The sequence below is a fragment of the Haemaphysalis longicornis genome, unplaced genomic scaffold (assembly GCF_048455015.1).
Source record: "Haemaphysalis longicornis isolate Haplotype H1 unplaced genomic scaffold, Haemaphysalis longicornis Haplotype H1 scaffold_2, whole genome shotgun sequence".
NCBI classification, from domain to species: domain Eukaryota; kingdom Metazoa; phylum Arthropoda; class Arachnida; order Ixodida; family Ixodidae; genus Haemaphysalis; species Haemaphysalis longicornis.
Window position 1 is genome coordinate 221580448 of NW_027526295.1, and position 17670 is coordinate 221598117.

Sequence of the window (17670 nt, forward strand, 5' to 3'; positions counted from 1 at the left end):
TCCCTTTGGTTCGGCTTCGCCACGCCGCTTGCTCCTCGCGAGAACTTGCTCGTCAAGACGTCGGCGAGGGGGATCTACCTCCTCGCCGTAGGAGTGTCTTTAAGCCGGCGAGCGCGCGCGGGATGCGAGCTGCGGGGAGAGTTGGAGCTCGGGAAGCGAGGCGAGAGGACGTGCCTAGCGACCTCCTTCCTTCGAGGATCGGGCAAAAAGGAGGGCGACAATGGCTGCCATCGGTGTCCCAGCGAGGCAAACGCGAGCGCGCTGAGGCGGCGCCCCGGCGATGACTGTAGTCGCGGTGAGTCGAACCTCTCGATTCCCTTAAATTGCCCGGGCGAGGAACTAGATCCTCGCCGTCAACCATCTAGCCTGCATGCTCTTTGGATGTTTATTATTCAGTAATAAATGTCAATGAGCGAAAACACTTGTCGCTTCCTTTGTTCCGGTGAGCCACGGCCCGCCGCGGCTGGCGCGGCACAGCGCGCAGCCGCGGGGTGGGAGATAGCTTGCTAGCGGGGCGAAACGAGAAGACAAGGACTGATTAGTGTCTCTCGTCGCCGGTTTCGCTATTGCAGGGAAAAGTAAACCAATCTACTTTTACCCATCTTTAACCCCACAGGTTATAATAGTTATAATACGTTTTATAATGGGTCCATAGAGAAGCACAGGAAAAAATTCAGCTTTTTGCCTATGCCCTCATTGGCGTTCTTTGCTTCCTTTCGGTGTTCGTTCCATCAGCCCCTCATTCCCAATTCAGATATAACAGTACGCCACAGCTAGCACGCATATGATTCCCACCAGCCGACTCGATATTATTGCTCTTTATTGCTCGATATGCGGCACCATGGAAAACTTCGAATGAAGTGAGATTTTTTATGAAACAATTTCGCTATATAGCGAGGGTTTACTGTGTATTAAATACAATTGCACAAACGCCAGCCGCTACTGAATATCTCTGCGCTAATATGGTAGGCGAGGGGAACTGCATCAAATACACCGACGTTGGTAGAACCAATGGGATGGCCTGGAGAGCACAGTAGCGTAAGAAAAAGAACGGTGAGAGCACGAGGACAGCGGAGCATGGAGGAATATTCGTACGTGTTGGAGTACAACTCATAGTGTTGTGAAGCGGGCACATTACCCCTCACAGCTCCCGATCCCGGGCCCCAGCCACTCAATTCAAGGACTCCCTTCCATCGAGAAGCCATGCCTGGCCAATCCCTGAAGTGCGTATGCGCCAAAATTCTGTCTCCCGTACTTTCCGATAAGCAGGTCGCCGAACACATCAAATTGATATTACTCCAAGCTCTGTGTCCTCGTGCCTCTCAAGCGTGTGGGCAAGCCAACAAGTACGGGCAATCTCGACGTTAAAATCATCCTGGAGTTCGCATCAGCTGTACCGCCCTCACGTTGAGCAAGGTTAAGAAGACTTGAATAATGATCGCTTCAAACAAATGTTTGGGAACTCAAGTCTATTCGCAAAAAAAGAATGAATACAGGGACTTAGCTTTAGGACTCTATCATATAGGTAGTTTCTTCGTAGGACGGAGCTAAATTTTTCCTTGAGTGTGCGCAAACAGCTTGCGGTGAAAGTACGGCGAGAGGCCAGTACAACACCCCGTAATTCCACGCGTGCTCCCAGGCGCGTCCATCCGCAGCTGATCGAGCGCGTCCTGGTAATAGACAACATGGTGATGACCATGGTGCTTCCCCAACTCGGCGAGCGACCAAACGTCGGCTGGACAAGAGTCAGGTTCGGTGCGCTAAGCAACCTGACGGACGCCGACGCCTGGTTGTCCGTCTCGGTGCTTTTGGATGCTGTGAACCAAGCGCTGCGGCCCGGAGGCGTGCAACTAAGTGAGCACGACGAACTGGTGGCGGAGCAAGGGCCCCCGTTTCGGCTTCTGTGGCGCCTCTTGTGGCGCCACGGCCACTCGGAGTCCCTGAGGGGCTACGCTGCGCTCATGCTGGCACGGTACCTGGCTCCTGAGGCCTCACCGACGCTCACCGAGCTTCAGTTCTTCGGGCCAGTGAGCCGCGTGCAGGTACAGGTGGTTGCCACATACATAGGGAAATAGTAGGGAACAATGGAAGGAACGAAGGAAAGGAGTAAAGTTAAGGGCACACGGAGTAGTACGAGTAGGGCTAGGAATAAGAATAGGGAGGGAAGAGGGAATTCATCCGCAGTTTTGAACATAGTATGTCTCATGCGAGTATTAGCGGCCTTCGATGCTTGGGTGGGACACACTGGGTCGAGTGAGAGCTGCACGTTTTGTGAGTGCTAAGGTCAATGAGGGCAACAGCATCGCTACGACTGTGTTTACGCGGAAGGAGAGGCAAAAGGTAAGTTTTTTTTTTATAGCACCCACATTACTCACGAAAGGTTTAAAGTGGATTGCAAGCTGAGAACAGGAAGGACGTAGCATTGATATTCAGTTATAAAAACCCTTCGTTTACGTTACCAACACGAACGTGGAACTACGAAAGCCAGTGCTGTTACTGGCCGCGTGCAGGAGGGCTAAGAAGACGTTGACGTTGTCCGTGATCGCTCCTTACGTGAGATCCCCCTTAATTGCAGCCGTACGGCGAAAGAAATTTTCCTTCGCAGAAACTTACTCCACTGTGGGTGCTTACCTTTCACTGGTTGTCTTGCCGAAAATCAGCGCATGTTAATGAAACGTATAGCGTAAGTCATAGACAAATGAAATGCGAACGCGAAAAAATGAACCAGAACAAGCAAAACTGAAATATACTGTTCGGTGAAGTCCAGTAAAGGCGTGCGCTAAATAGGAAAACCGCATTTCTCAAATTTGTTTTTGTAATTAAGCCGCACGTCATACTGATTTGCATGGAAAGAAATCGCGCCATTTGTGTGTTCTGGTTCATATTTTCGTGTTCGCATTACGTATAAAACGTATACTATAACGGCCGAATATGACGAAGGGTTTAGCCGTAGTAATAACATATGATCATTCCTGACGCGTTGCCAGGTTCACTTGGCGAAAAACACGTCGTCCCCAGATCCGCGTAACCAGAAAGAAAAGCCAGGAACTGCCTGTTCCGCTGCCTGTAGCTTGATGTTGTTGTGACTTGCGTGGTCTGATCCCACCCCTGACGCCAGTTGTTGCGACTCCGAAATCCATCTTGGTAGCGTGACTGGTGACCGGAGACGTTGATCAAGAGACCGATTCTTGCTGATGAAGAAGAAAAACTTACACACGTATTTACATGATGAGTACAAGTTTAATGCTGTGCTCGAACGAATCGCACAGCCAACAACGGCAACAGCAACCCTCGGCGGTTCGCAACACCGCCTTTTTGTTCAAGCCAAAGTCCCTAGAGTTCCCTAGGGAATTCAACTCCCAAATGTCTGGTCCAATCACAGACCCACAATCTCACGCACATCGGCGCCATCACCCGAAGCCGTTCTGGTCAACGTTTATAGTATCTATAAACGTTGGTTCTGGTAACTTACCCACGTGACCACGAGGGAGAGGATGCGATGGCGCCGCTGGTACGGGAAGACCTTCTTTCCTAGTACGAGGCGCGCCGGGGTGCTTGATTCACGCTGCTCGCCGATTACAAATTTCGTGGCCTGCGCTTCCGAAGTCGTCTCTGCTGTTTCATCAGAATCGCCCGTGCTGGGATGGCTCAGGGAGTCGCGTGCCCGGACTCGCCTGCTCGTTTCCGCTGAAGTCACTCAGAGTTGAAGGGGTGCGGCTTCCGCAGGGTTGATGAAACGCTGTGTTCAATGCGGATTGGCACGTGGCACGAGCCGATACCGACGAACGCGCTAATTAGCGCCGAGGTCCGCGCTAGGGTGCCGGGTCCGCAACCCTGTCATAACAGCGTACAACGAGATTGATGTTGCTTGACACGCCGTTACGCTCGACGTTACGATTACCTATAGCTAGGTTTAAGAAGAAAAATGCAAAAAAAAAGAGTGAAGGAAAAGAGGTGATAATTAAAAGGTCGAAATATGGCCGGTTCGTCGTCTTGCGTGTATAGCGTCTACAAGACTGCGCGACGGTACACTCCGACTCTGCGACATAACTTAGCGCGAAGTGATGCTCACGCGTACTGACATGTCAGAAAGCTTTGGTGCCGTTGTTCGTTTGTTTATTCTGTTCTTCGATTGATTGAGGTTTAACGCGCCGATGCCTCATAGGCGATAAGGCGCGCCGTATTGGAGGGTTCTTGATTGACTTTGACCACATGGGAAATCTCGAACACACTGTTTATTCTGTTCTCTATGGCCACATATTACCCTATACAGGATAACTGTGTTGATGGAGAAAGGGGAGGGGGCAATGTAAGGCAGCATAGATGTCTCCCGCCACCCCATTGCTGAGCTGGCTGTGCATTTAATACCAGCGCGTGTCGCCCAGGCCGCTGCGTTCATGGTGTCGCACTGCGTGAGAGGCGCCGTGGACGACCTTCCCTACGTCACAGGCCGGATGTTCGAGCGTTGGTACCTCTCCGGGCCTGAGAACGACTACCAGGTGCGGGCCGCACGAAGTATGGTAGACCGCGTGATCGACGCCACCAGGCGTGGCTTCCTCGAGCTGCGCTGGATCGACGAGCCCACGCGTCGCCACGTCGTGGAGCGCATCGACGACCTCGAGCTTATCGTCGGCCTGCCTCACAACCTGTCCACGGATGCTCAGCTGGACGACCACCATTCGTACCTTAGCCAAGTGGACACCGACGAGGACACCTACCCGGACATGATGTGGGCCCTCCGGCGCGCCATGGTGGAGGCCAGGCTGAGGCTCCTGAACGCGTCCCTGTCCCCGCCTAGTGCCGCGGTGACGCTGAACATGCCGATGTTGCTGGTCAACGCATTCTACGTCCCGTCCGAGCACGTGATCGCCATACCACTGGCCATCATGCTCCCACCCTTCCAGCAGCGAGGCTTGCCCGCCGCGCTCAACTACGGCAGCCTGGGCCACGTGATCGGCCACGAAATAACGCACAGCTGCGACGAGCACGTCGGCCCGTTGAACGAGTCCGGCACGCACATTGACCCGTGGTCGGAGGAGTCACGTGCTAATTTCCGCGAGAGACTTCGCTGTCTGCGTCGGCTGTACAACCAGCATGGAGCTGGCGCCAGCGTGGCGTTCGGCGACACGGCCATGACGGAAAACTTCGCCGACTGCGGAGGTATGGACAAGAGTTTGAGGGCGCTCAGGGCGCTGGGACCGCTGTCGTCGCAGAGGCTCGCAGACCGCGAGTTCAGCGCCGAACAGCTCTTCTTCGTCGCCAGCTGCTACAAGTGGTGCTCGCCAGTCCAAAGCGGTGCCGCGGGGGGTTCGGCGGAAGTCATCAAGCAGTACGCGCCGGATGAAATGCGCTGCAACGTTCCTCTCATAAACACGCCGGAGTTCGCCTTTGCCTTCAACTGCTCTAACGCCTCGCCAATGAGTTCGGCCGAGAGATGCGAAGTGTTTTGAGGTGCAGTCATGGCCCTGAGTACATTTTCTGCTTTGTTTCCGCTGGAAACAAGGAGAAAGTTATGAATCGGAGGTAAATGTGGACCTTCTTAGGGTCTTTTCGAGTGCCGGGGTTTTTGTTGTTTTTGAGCACTTTCTCACAATGCAAAGACTGGCTCTTTTGAGACTGGAAATTTCCATTTAAAGTATTTTTTTGCTATCTATAGTTGTATTCTATCAAGTATGACCTTCTATAAGACGTAGTTTATCGAGCTTCTCATCGTATTAGTTTACTTTATGTAATTTAAGCGCTCTAGACATTAAAATTAAAAATTTCGAGCTTCAATACCGGTAGCTGTGGTGGGTCTCGTGTTGCGCATACCGCGTCTCGTTTTAGGCCCTACTGTTCACATTTCAGCGACACACGTGTTTGTTTCGTCTCTGTGCCTCACACGCGCTCCTTAACTTACGCGTATTGCCTCGTGAAAACAGGGTGCGATATTGGCGCGAAACTGCCTCCTCGGCCTCCAACTACACCAAAAAAAAAGTAAGCTTATGACAAATGCAGCTGCCGTACAATTTCACAAAATGTACATATTTTCTTTGCCGGCTTTCAAAATTTTTCCACACTGCCAATAAAAAGCGCTTTCTTTTCTTAAAATAAATGCTATCTTAGAGGGACCGGTGGCATTCTGTCAAAAAAGTAATGCATTTCCCCGTATACCGCTTGGTTGACCGAAAACCTCTGATAAGACCTTTGGACACACGGCGCGTGCGTGAAACCGAGCTTCCATTGTGTCAAAACGGTTAATCATAGGGGCACTGACACAAAAAGTTTGCATCTTTGTTTTGTTGTTGTTGCGATAAGTAGCTAATGACCTATATATCAGGAAGCCTCATTTGCTTCAGCGCGCGACAGTTGTTTAATTAGAGACGTTTTTAATGCTGCCAGTCGCAGTTTCGGTTTCAGAGAGTGGCGCGAAAGGTGGGATTTTGTGTAAACAACCCTGCGGCTGTTCACGTGACCACACAAAACTGTGAAGTGCGCCACGCCTGTCAACCCGAGCACGTGAGGGAGTGTTTCAGCGGATAAATCCGAGGCTGATCGTGACGTCACCGCAGGTGGACCTGCGCTCGGCCAGCTCCTTCGTTCACACGAAGGATTCGACTGTCGGACGGATATCACGGAGCAGAGCTGCCGTAGCACTGTCGATTCCGCGTCGGCGGCAGTTTCTGCTAATGCCCCTACGTACTGATCTGGTCAGCCGCTTAATAAAAAGAAAACTCCCACCTCCCCTCGCGGGAACCCCTGTGTAGATGCGACGCATAGGCGGAGCGGCGAAGGGACCGCGTTTTATAGCGCGCATAACGTTGAGGGGACTGCGTAAGCCGGTCCCAGTCGATGACGACGTTGGCGTACTTGTAAAGCGGCGTGGACTCTAGGTGTTTGAGCCAAGCGTGGATGTTGCTTCGCCGGAGAACGGCACACCGGTTATATGCGCAGCGCGCCCGAAGGAGAGGAAACCGCGGATGAGAGAGTACTGCACATGCGCCGGCCCCAGCGCGCCTGCCGCGGCTATGACGCAACACAATCCAACACAATCCACTTTAATCCAATCCAATCCAAATCCATCCAATCCAAGCCAAGCCAATCCAATCCAATCGAATCCAATCCAATGCCCCTCGCGAGAGAGTGTTCGCTATCGGAGAGGAGAGGGGGTGAGCGCGGAGAGCGCAGCTGGCGCGGCGAGGAGAATGGGGGAGGGGTGGACAACGCCGCCGACGACGACGACGACAACGACGACGACGCCGGAGGGACAAGGCGAGTGAATCAGATGCTCTGCATCTAAAAAGCAACGACGACGTAATGCGAGCGCTGCGAGTGCGACTTGCTGCCGCGGCTAAAGAAACGACGCGGGACGCTCGAGGAAGTGGGTGGGGAGACGGGCGCTGGGAGCAGCCGGCCGGCTTAGCACTGCGTCGGATATTCGACTGCCGCTCTCGTAAGCGGTGCAGATGACAATTTTTAATGCAATTTGCCATCACACTATTACCTCCTTTTTCGTAGTCGCAGCTTTGTTTGCGCCATGAGTCCCACTTAGTGGAGCGCTAACAAGCTATCACTCGAGCTACCTGCGCCTACTTCGCGGCCGCGGCCGCCGCCCGCACAGCGACCGTGCTGGTGGTATAAGCGGCTCCCTCAGTGCTCCTGTCGTGTGCCCGGCGCGTTTTCGCGTCCAGTGTAATAAAAAGCAATAGAAATAGAGTGCCTGGAAAAGCTGTAAAACTTAGGCCGTGGCCAGCTACCCGATGAGCCAACGATATCCCGGCGCCTCGGCCGCCAACGATCGTATCGCTTGTATACCTCGAGAGCAAAAGCTCCGACTAGAGCGGCGAGCCGGCGAGAAACGCCGGCAGTGCGGAAGCGGCCAACACGAACTCGAGACGTGTTTGGATGCTGTTTATTTACTCCACATCCAAGTAGATGTCGATCTCGCGAGGACTTCTGCTGGCTGCTTGGCTGCGTTACGCACATTTTAGAACTGATTTTAAATATGTTCTAAGCTGTATTTGCCGCTGATACCTTGCAGATGATGTATGTGTGTTCACACCAATCTATCTCCAAAGTTATCTCGCCTACAAAATTTTGTCTGTACTCCTTTAAAAACCGCGAAGGAATGGTTCTATAGATAAGACAATACACGCGTCTATCTTGAAGGAGCGCAATATTATACCTTAATCTCATAAACCATGTACCAGTGTACATTTATGTCGTTCGTAGATGCGTTTAATTAGTGCGCGAAAAATCGTCACATGGTTGCGATTTGGAGCCTTTGAAGGTTTGACGATCCATCGGATGCACTTTCAGCTTTCGCGCTTCTCTCAACTTTCTTTAGGAAAGCAGCAGGAGGAGGAGGAGGAGGAAGTACTTTTATTGAGATTTCTGAACGGCCCAGAGGGCGGCCCAGGGGAGTGGTTCCTTCTTCACTGGAGCCCATATGCAGTCCGCGCCGCCTGTGCTCTGCCCACCAGCTGAAGCTCTAAAGGCAGAGAGGGGCTGGACAGCAACATCTCCTATTGCTATTGTTGGGTAGTTGCGGGAAGAGAGGAGGGCTCTCCGGGCTAAAGTCGCCCACCCCTGATTATGTCGCGGAGTGTTCCTATCTGAGGGAAATTTACATTCAGCTTCGTCGCGATTCGGGTGCATTAAAGGGACCCTGCAACACTTGCCATCGACTACTAGCAATGTATTTTGGGATAAAGTCTATTGTCCCAGAAATCTCCTCCCGCAAGAATTCTGAAAATCCGTTCAAAATTAACGAAACTACGCGCGATGAGAAATCGCGCATAATCGTTCCCTCTCAACTCGACCGCGGACAACGCGACGAAAGCTGTGCGCTCTCTCCCGCAAAGGGGGGCGGCTCGCGGCGTTCTCTTCGGCGGCCTTCGATATATCATATGCCGGGTAGTTTTCTCCTTTTCTCCCTTTTCTCCGCAACGCGGAGGGGCCTATTTCCGGTCTGGTGCCACAAAAAAGCAGGCATGGGTGCCTGCTCGCAAGTGCGCGCTCGGGCTGGTAGGGCGTTTGTGAAGCAATAAACGTTTCTAGTCGAGTGGTCCCGTTGAAAGGGAAGTATTGAGCTCATCACTCAAGCTCCGCGTGCACTCAAAACGCAAAAGAAACGGCAAAACTGTGCCTACAGGTTCAGGCATAGAAGAGGTTCGTACACAGCGATGACGACGAAGGAAATGGGAGAATCTAGCCGCGAAGTTGACCAGTGACAGCCGATCGGGCAGCCATGGCCTATGTGACGTCCCTTAGGCCATTCCAGGGGTTGCATAATGAGGACAACTGAAGAGAGAGCGGTTGGTTTTACCTCGTCTTTCACATCGATTTGCGCGCTCACCGCTTCACGTGCACGTGTAATATTTGGCTCAGGTATTCCTGGCAGTGTAATCTAAACGTCGCTCAGGTTTACTTGCACTGCTCAAAAAGTGTTACAGGGTCCCTTTAAGTGAAGGCGCGTCGGGTGTGGTAAGAAGGTGGTAACGGACATCCCTGCATGGACATCCACAGAAGTGGGCGGGGAGGAAGACAGCTCCCTCTCTAGTGCAATGCGCAGGAGACAGATCAAAGCCATTCGAATGCGTAAGGTGCAAGTTGATCGCAGAGAGAGAGAGAGAGAGATGGAACTTTATTCAGGCATCCGGCGTGCAAAGGACACGATTCCCGGCCACGCAGGGCTCGGTCGCGTCCCCTCTATCTAATCACCCTAAGTCGCAAAAGTCCTAGGGCGTCGGGCTTAGACCCCGAGGCGGTTGGTCTCGGCGTCCGCTCGAGCTACTAGGAGCGCTCCCGGCCGCCACCGTCGGCCCCCGACCCCCACCTCCCGCATGGGAGGGCGGAGTGCCGGGAGGGACGGGCGGGCGCGGGGCCCCCTTTCGCCTTTGCAGAGCCAGAGCCGCCTCGAGCCGCTGGATGGCCCTCCTCTGTTGTTGGGGCTCCGCAGAGCCCACGCATTCGCGCACGTCCGGTGAGTACGGGTCCTGTGGGTCCTGTCTATCCCCCCCACCGTCGCGCACTGCACAGTGTTGGGAAATTAGCATCCCCGCTTGTACCACTGTTGGGAAAGACTATCCCAAGGCGGTCGCCAAGGTTGTGACTCGCATCCAGCTCGTCACCGATGGTGGGAACCAGCCATCCCACCGCTGTCTCCGCTGTTGCGACTGGCCATCCGAGCGCAGTCACCGGTGTAGCGACGTTGCCTCGCTCCGTCCGCTATCGACGCGGCGCAGAGCAGAGCGAAGAAGTTCTCGAGCCGTCGAAAACTTAAAGTAACATTTATATACAGTATGTACAGGGTAAGCAAAGTTACATCATTCGCACAAAGGCGACAGCACCCTTTCACTCGGTGCTTCCGAAGAGACTGGTGCCGGAGAGAAGCCGCCGAGGAAAGCCGACGATGAGAGCCTCCGCGCTTCTTTTATAGCCCGGGAAGTTCGTTGTGGCCCCAAGAAGTTCGAAATGCTCCAATCAGGGCTCTCGCTGCCTGAAGTTTGAATTCCGACGAATTGTAGCGAAGCGGTGAGTCAGCTGCGCCGCCAATGGGGAAAGGGAGAGCGATGCCGCCGCCGTCTCCGTGACCTCGCCTCCGGGCGTAGCGACATGCCCTTGTTTGGGTCGTTCTCCGCTGAGGGATTCAGCCGCGCCGCAGCGTTTCGAGATGCAGGAGTCGGCCGCGCCGCAGCGACAAAGGGAGAGGCGTGACTCAGCCTCGCTGTCGGCGCGTCGCCTCGTGCAACGCCTTTGGGCCAGGCGCTCTGGCACAACAACAGTCACAGCCCCACATGATATGGGTCAGGGTCGCAGTTTCGCGTTCACACACACTGCACCGAGCACTCTCGTAGAGGTCCGGACACACGTGCCGCGCGAGCGCCGGCGTCAGAACAGTCTCTGTCTGTAATTGCCTGAGCTTCACCGCCTCCGCCCGAGACAGGTCCCGGTGCGGGAGCGGAAAAGCACGCCTCTGGTCCCGATGCCAACGAAGCACCCCGCCGTAGTCGGTGAGGGGCTCCGCAGAGGAAATCGTCCCAAGCGTAAAGAGGACGAAGCCCTTCGAGAACGCGGGATGGTAGCAAAGCGTGTCAGGCGTTCAGTTGGTCATTAACGCTTTCGCATTCAGGACACATGGGAGGTGCTTAAGTGTCCTCCGACTTTTCGAACCACTCCGTCACGATCAATGGCAGTTATTTTTTACGTGGTCCTTTGGCTGAAACCGGCATTGGAGAAACCCATACCACAAAGAAGGCGCACGTGTCCGCGAAATGGCGCGAACAGAAGTCAGCCCAAGCGACTACGGTTGCCTCTCGATAATTCGAAGCCGCCTAATTGGAATTTCTGGTTAAATGAAAGTGTTGTGCTGGTCCCGGCAATTTTACATGCAATCCAATGGAAGAAATCGCTCGATAATTGTAAGTAAAACTTATTGCATCAGTTAACTGGATGTTATTTGGAATGAGAAGCATCGAGGTGACCGTCCTTTCTCGATAAGATTAAAAATTTTCAGCCGTGTTCTGTACTGACGTCGGCGCCATCGCAACTGATGCAGCGAGCAGTTGATTAAAGCGGCAGGCCAGTTGAACGCCAGCGTATGCATGCACCTCTCTCTTTTGATGTTCTCAACCTTTTGGGGGCGAAGCCCCTTAAAGGGCTGGTGAAGAGCTTTTCAAAAAAATTTTGTTGGGGGCATTACTTTATGGTTTTCTTGACGCTGAATTCGAAAAACGTGTTTATTTTATGTGTAAATACACACAAACCATCTTTTTTCGTCAAAATAAACGAGGCCTGCCCGGCGGCGCGGTCAGAGCGCTGGCTGCCTTTCAGGATTGGCCGGCTGCAGATGACGTCATATTCGGAAATGCCGGCGCTGCCGTGACTGCTCGGCCTGAAGATCTCATCGATCTCATTCTGTTCCCGTTCAGATACGGACCCGAAGGACCTCTGGTGAATGGAGGGTTCACACAATCTTTCCTTAGAATATGAGAGCCTGATGGAAGTATAAGCGCAACAAGTTCGCTCGCGGCGAGCTTGAGAAAGATGTTCTCCCCCGACGACTCATGGCCGACTTATGCTTCTCGGGTGCCGGGAAGTTGTGCAGATATTGGTTCGCCGCTTTTACCACCAGCGCTAGTCACAACTCCTGGCACATTTTTTTGACACACCATCATCCCTCTCTTCGCATGTGCGACTTTGTTTTTGCATTCGGGCAGGCGGTACAACAAGCTGTGTGCAGCGGCCTGCGATGCGTACAAGCAGCAGCTCGGCCGGTCGCTGCGTCGCGCGGAGGTGCTAGCTGGTGCCGGGTCGCTGCGCGGCCGGTCAGCGGAACGTGTCAGTGCTGCACAAACGCAGTTTTAGAATAGGAGAACCGAACTGTTGTGGTCACCCGAAAGGTAGCGGAACCAAAACGCAACACACTTGTCGCCGACGAACTTTAGAAAAACACCTTCCCGAACAGCTCCAGCCAGCTTCGGTTGCACGGATCGCCTCGGAGGTTGGGAACTTTATGCTTAGCACCGAGACGCCGAGACCGATATTGGGTCACTGCTACCTTTACAATCGCGAATGACTATCCTTAAAACAGTTTTTCACCGCACTATCATCCCATTTCTCGCGTGCGAACCTTATTTTCACGTTGATAGTCATTCTAGCCATCGGTGCTATGTTCATTCTTGCGGGCAGGTAACGCCATCCGTCGGCCTCTCGCCGCATCTCGTGCTCGGGCAGGTTGCTGCCGATGACGCGCTGCCGATGACGCGCTGCGCTACCGGTCAGCGCTCCGCATCGCGATACAAATTCGATCACCTCTTTCAAATTCACCTTGGATGACAATCCCTAGCACAATTTTTCACCACACTATTCATCCACTCTCTCGCACGTTCACTTGCTTTTGGCGACGGCCTTGATTCTGGCCGGCAGCGAAGAGCGGTCGCTGCCGCGGCATGCGTGCACGGTGCGTGCGAGCCGTTTCGTGCGCCGTACGGGAATGCACGACCGGCGAGTGTGCGGAGCGCTTCCGCGCGCAGAAAACGCTTCATGCTTTCACCTTGCTTGATTTCTTCTTAAAATCTAGCTACTCAGCTCAGTTTCCGTCACAACCAACAACGTCGATCGGCAAAACGAGCAAGAAGTTCGCGAAGCCCTGAGCGCTGCGGTCCCACGAATTTTTTAATCCCCTTATAATAATGGGTCAGGAACTAGGGGTACCTGCATATTTGTTCGAGCCCGTCTCTTCGCGTATGAAGCACAGAGCACCCGACGACACGGCCGGCCCTGCGACTACTCGTGAAGGCAATGTAGTAGCCACGGGCACTCGGGTAGGAAATCTCTGGTATCTAGGAGTCGCTTTAGGGAAGCACACAGCAGCATTACGGTTGAAAATCGACGCGGTAGCAACTCTATACAATTGAGATTAATAAAGGGCACATTGCACGTCTGCTTAATTCGGAACTTCGCTGAGAAAACTGGGACACAGCAAAGCGGCGGCGCACGCCGCTGGCCGTCTTCCGAATATGACGCTACTTCCGGTCGCTGCCTCTCGGTTTCTCGCTCTTCCGGCGGCACAGCCGCGAGCGGTGGGCGGGGCGTCGGGTCAACTTTATCGACGAATATCTCAGTCCCCAAGCGAGATATTAAGGAAATTTTATACAGTCATACACTATCCAACATACTAATTGTAAAAAAACAAACATTTACCCACTTTCAAAACCACTTCACCAGCCCTTTAAGGGCTGGAGTTGTTGGCGTCTCTTATCGTTCTCATCGTCGTCTTACTCGTCGTTTCATGTAGTCACAGTACTCAAACAGCGGTACACTCGTATACGCCTCGCGCTGGAGCGCTTCGAACGCGTGTTAACAAAAGACCGGGACACTCGTTTACCCCTCGGGCTATGGAGAGCTGCGTACCTCTACCCTCCAATGGTTTCATACCCGTTGGCAAAAACGTCGAGGTGCCGAGAGTACACTCATACACTGCATGCGTCGCCCGTCTCCAGGTTTCACTAGTGGAGATGGCCCGGAATCTTTTAGGGGCGAAGCACCTTAGGGCCTCACTTTGTCCGTGGCTTGTCCATTGGCGTCCGTGTACACAGTGCTGTGTATGCGCGAGGAGCATTGGATTGGATTGGGTTGGATTGAATTAAATGGAATTGTATCCGATTGGATTGAATTAGAATTGTATATACTGTACACTCATGCGTGAGTGGGCAATGCCACGGGTGATTTACGGTAAGAACGAACTGCGAGCTGGGCTTGTTGGTGTGTTCATGGTGGGAGTAGCTCCTCCAGATCAGAACGTTGATTCGGTTATCAATTCCCAACATGGAACCCAGGATTTTCTTAACCGCATTGCACGGGGATTACATATGCGTTTCACTTCGGTGGCGCCATCCATCCTTACGGGATATGGATAGGACAACTTTGAAGAAATAACTCTGACAGAGCTCGAGGAGGGATTACGTCGAACCCCCGACGCGGCTCCAGGTCCTGATGGCATCACAGTCAGAATGCTGAAACTTCTGTTCAGTGAGTCCCCCGCCTCTCTTCTACATGTAATTAACCACTCCTTACGTCATTCGTGGGTCCCACCTGAGTGGCGGCTGGCAAAGATTGTTCCCCTACTTAAAAACAAAGGGTTGGGGTGCGCGGTCTGTCTCTGTTTTGAGAAGCTTTAGTAATAAGAGATTTGGTATGCTCCGTGACACTTTATTAATTATCTACCGAATTTACGTCCGCCAAATTCCAGAATTTGGTTGTGTGCTCTTTTCAGGAAGCCCTCAGTACAAACTTCGGCCGCTGGAAATGCTGGAACGGCAAGCCCTAAGACTATGCCTGGGTCTTCCCCGATGTGTACCGATCAAGATTTTGTATATGGAAGCCCGAATTCCCCCGTTAGTTCCCCGCATGCATGCCCTCACTGTTGACGCATTCATAAGAGTAAAGGCGTCGCCCATATCCAGACCGCAAACTGCATTCGTAACATGGCCTTCGCTGTTTTTCAGCAGTCCATGGCCCGGTTCAAACGCCCGCAGGTTGTATTTGTACAGTCCTTATTAGACCCTACATGTGGCCGTTTTGTCTGTCCCTGTTCCTAATCATTCAGTATCATCTTTAGAGGTAGCCTTTGATGAAATTTTTCCCACGAATGCTAAATTACTCCCATTGAGTCTCTTATCAGGCCTTTTGCAGCATCACCTTACCGGTTTCCCCTCCCATGTAATTATTGCAACCGACGCCTCTGTGCGGAATGAGAAGGCAGGAGTGGACATTTTTTCTCCCGGTTTGGATTGGGCCTTTTCCCTCCGATTGCCTGACTTCACTACATCTTTTCATGCTGAATATTTAGCGATTGTTCTGGCCCTTGGAAAGCTAGATTCTGCTAAACAACACGCAATTGTGCTTACAGATTCTCTCTCTGTTTGCACTGCCCTATCGTGCCCAAAGTCATCTCCCCTACGTCGAGCCCTTATGTATTTACTGATTTCGTCTTTACAAAAACTTCGTTTGGTGTGGGTGCCTGGACACGCAGGCATCTGGCTCAACGAAGCGGCAGACACTCTGGTGGGCATTGCATTGAATGGCCCGGTAATGGAGGTTCTACCGCCCATAAATTTTGTCACTTCGGCACGCTTTCGAAGATTAGGCCAGCTACAAAGCATGGCTGAGTCTGCGTACGCAAGTTCTGACCTCGAGCACCTCCGGCACTCATGGAAGTGCCGGATCAGTCAATCACGAGCTTGTGAAGTTACCCTCACCAGCTTTCGGTGGCGTGTCCCAAATTGAAATTATTACTTGTACCGCTGCAATCTGGCCCCTTCACCACTCTGTGCATTTCATAACGAATTACAGACATCTGAACTTTTTTCCTCTCCTGCCGAGGGTACTCCTCCATACTAAAAAGATACTTGGAGAATAGCTTTAACCAATTGGCCCTCCCATTGTCTGTTCCTCTAATCTCATCGTTCGGGGCGGGGCGCTAAGTTTTAGTCGTGCAGATTTTTGCTCCGCCGTACCCTTATTCATCTCGGAACCTGGCCGTCTCCCGTGCTAACCCCAGGCCATGCCGGGCTTCCCTCATAAAGATCGCAGCGTGTATGATCACCGGTATCAATGCCTTCCCGCCCACTGCCTCTCCTTCACCAACTTCCCTTCTTGTTTTATTTTCTCTACATACTTCTCATGTTTTCTTTCCTTTATTTTTTTAAGTTCTGATGTTATTTCGGTTTCAACACTTCCTGGTGCTACTTCTCATGTTTGGGCAGTTTGTTTGTTTATATATCCCCCTAAACGGCTATTTTAATTTCGTTCCTTAAATGTGTTTCTGTAATTACCATCTAATTTCTCTCTATCTACCATCTACCATCTAATTTCTACCATCTAATTTCCCTGGCCAATCCCCCTGAGTGGGTATGAGCGATATCTTGTGGCACCACCACCACCAAAAGCGCTGCGACGATGAGGACAAGCAAGTACACGGGACAAAGCGCTAACGATCCCCAGTGCTTCGCCCACTCGTCATGATTCACTTCGTGGAGATGAGTGAATTTTTAGATGCGATTGCATCTCATTCACTCGCCTTGTCCATGCAGCGTCGGCGTTGTTGTCGTCCGCCCCTCCCCCATTCTCCTCGCCGCGCGAGCTGCGCTCTCCGCCACTCACCAACACCACTTAGACTTTCTAGGTGGTGTTGCACTCACCCCCTCTCCTCTCCGATGCCCCTCTCTCGTCCACACCCCTCCCCCTACACTATAAAAAAATTCCCCGCATTTCCCCGAGGGGAAGAATGTGAAAGTGCGAATGCACGAGTTGAATTTGCGCGGTTCGGTAATGTTCGCGAAAGAGAGATCACACACACACACACACATAACTACAAAGAAAGAAAGATGCATTTATTCACAGACACCTATTTGTGTTGTCGTTGTACTTGATTGCTAGAGCGGATCTCAGCTTTGAAATTTCGTGTCAGTACTCCTTTAAGCGGGTGCATTAGCCCTTCTCACGCCCGATTCCTGGCCAATCCCCCACGTGGGTATGTGCCATGTCAGCAGGAACAACAACAAGTATGAGCCATGGGGACGCGGCCAGGCAGCGCGCGCCCATCTCCCCCCGTTGCTAGGGAAGACGAGGAGCGCGCTCACCCGCAGCTGTTGCTATGCGGACTACGGCGGCGGACGATTCAGGCTCGCTTAAGAAGTGCATTCGCACTTAAAATAATAGTTAGCGGCGCCCGGTTTCGATCCCACGACCCTGTGGGTGGAACGCGAGGTACATGGTGCTCTTTCCACTGTGCCACAAAACCGAGACAGAATGAAATGCTACGAACGCGCCTCATATCCTTGACTCATTCAAACTACGTCAAGAAGCTACTGATACAACGCATGATGGGGCAATGATTAACACTTGCAATAAAAGAAAAGAAGCTCCCACTTACAGCAACAATGATGGAGTAAAGGTCGTTGCGACAGCGAAGTCCCAAGCACACCACTTAGAGAGATTGACCAAGATTGGCCAATAAAACATAATAGTAATCATAAAACATAATAATCATACGCGTTCCCGACACGTTTCACGCGATTTCAGAATCAATTCAACGGAAACACCATGTGCACCCCACGATGCGTCGCATCTACACAGGGTTCCCCTCGCGGGGAGGTGGGCGCAATTTTATTGTTGCTCGCAGCC

The 17670-nt window shown here is 52.5% G+C and overlaps 1 protein-coding gene across 1 annotated transcript in view; it reads left to right on the forward strand.

The window, feature by feature from the left end:
- LOC144168507 (neprilysin-1-like) overlaps positions 1-5450 on the forward strand; it is a 6719-nt gene extending 1269 nt beyond the window's left edge. Inside the window, exons 2-3 of the mRNA XM_077697477.1 lie at positions 1640-2042; positions 4386-5450. Of these exons, the coding sequence (XP_077553603.1) occupies positions 1640-2042; positions 4386-5450 (1468 nt within the window). The remainder of the gene's footprint in view (positions 1-1639; positions 2043-4385) is intronic.
- The last annotated feature ends 12220 nt before the right edge of the window (positions 5451-17670 follow it).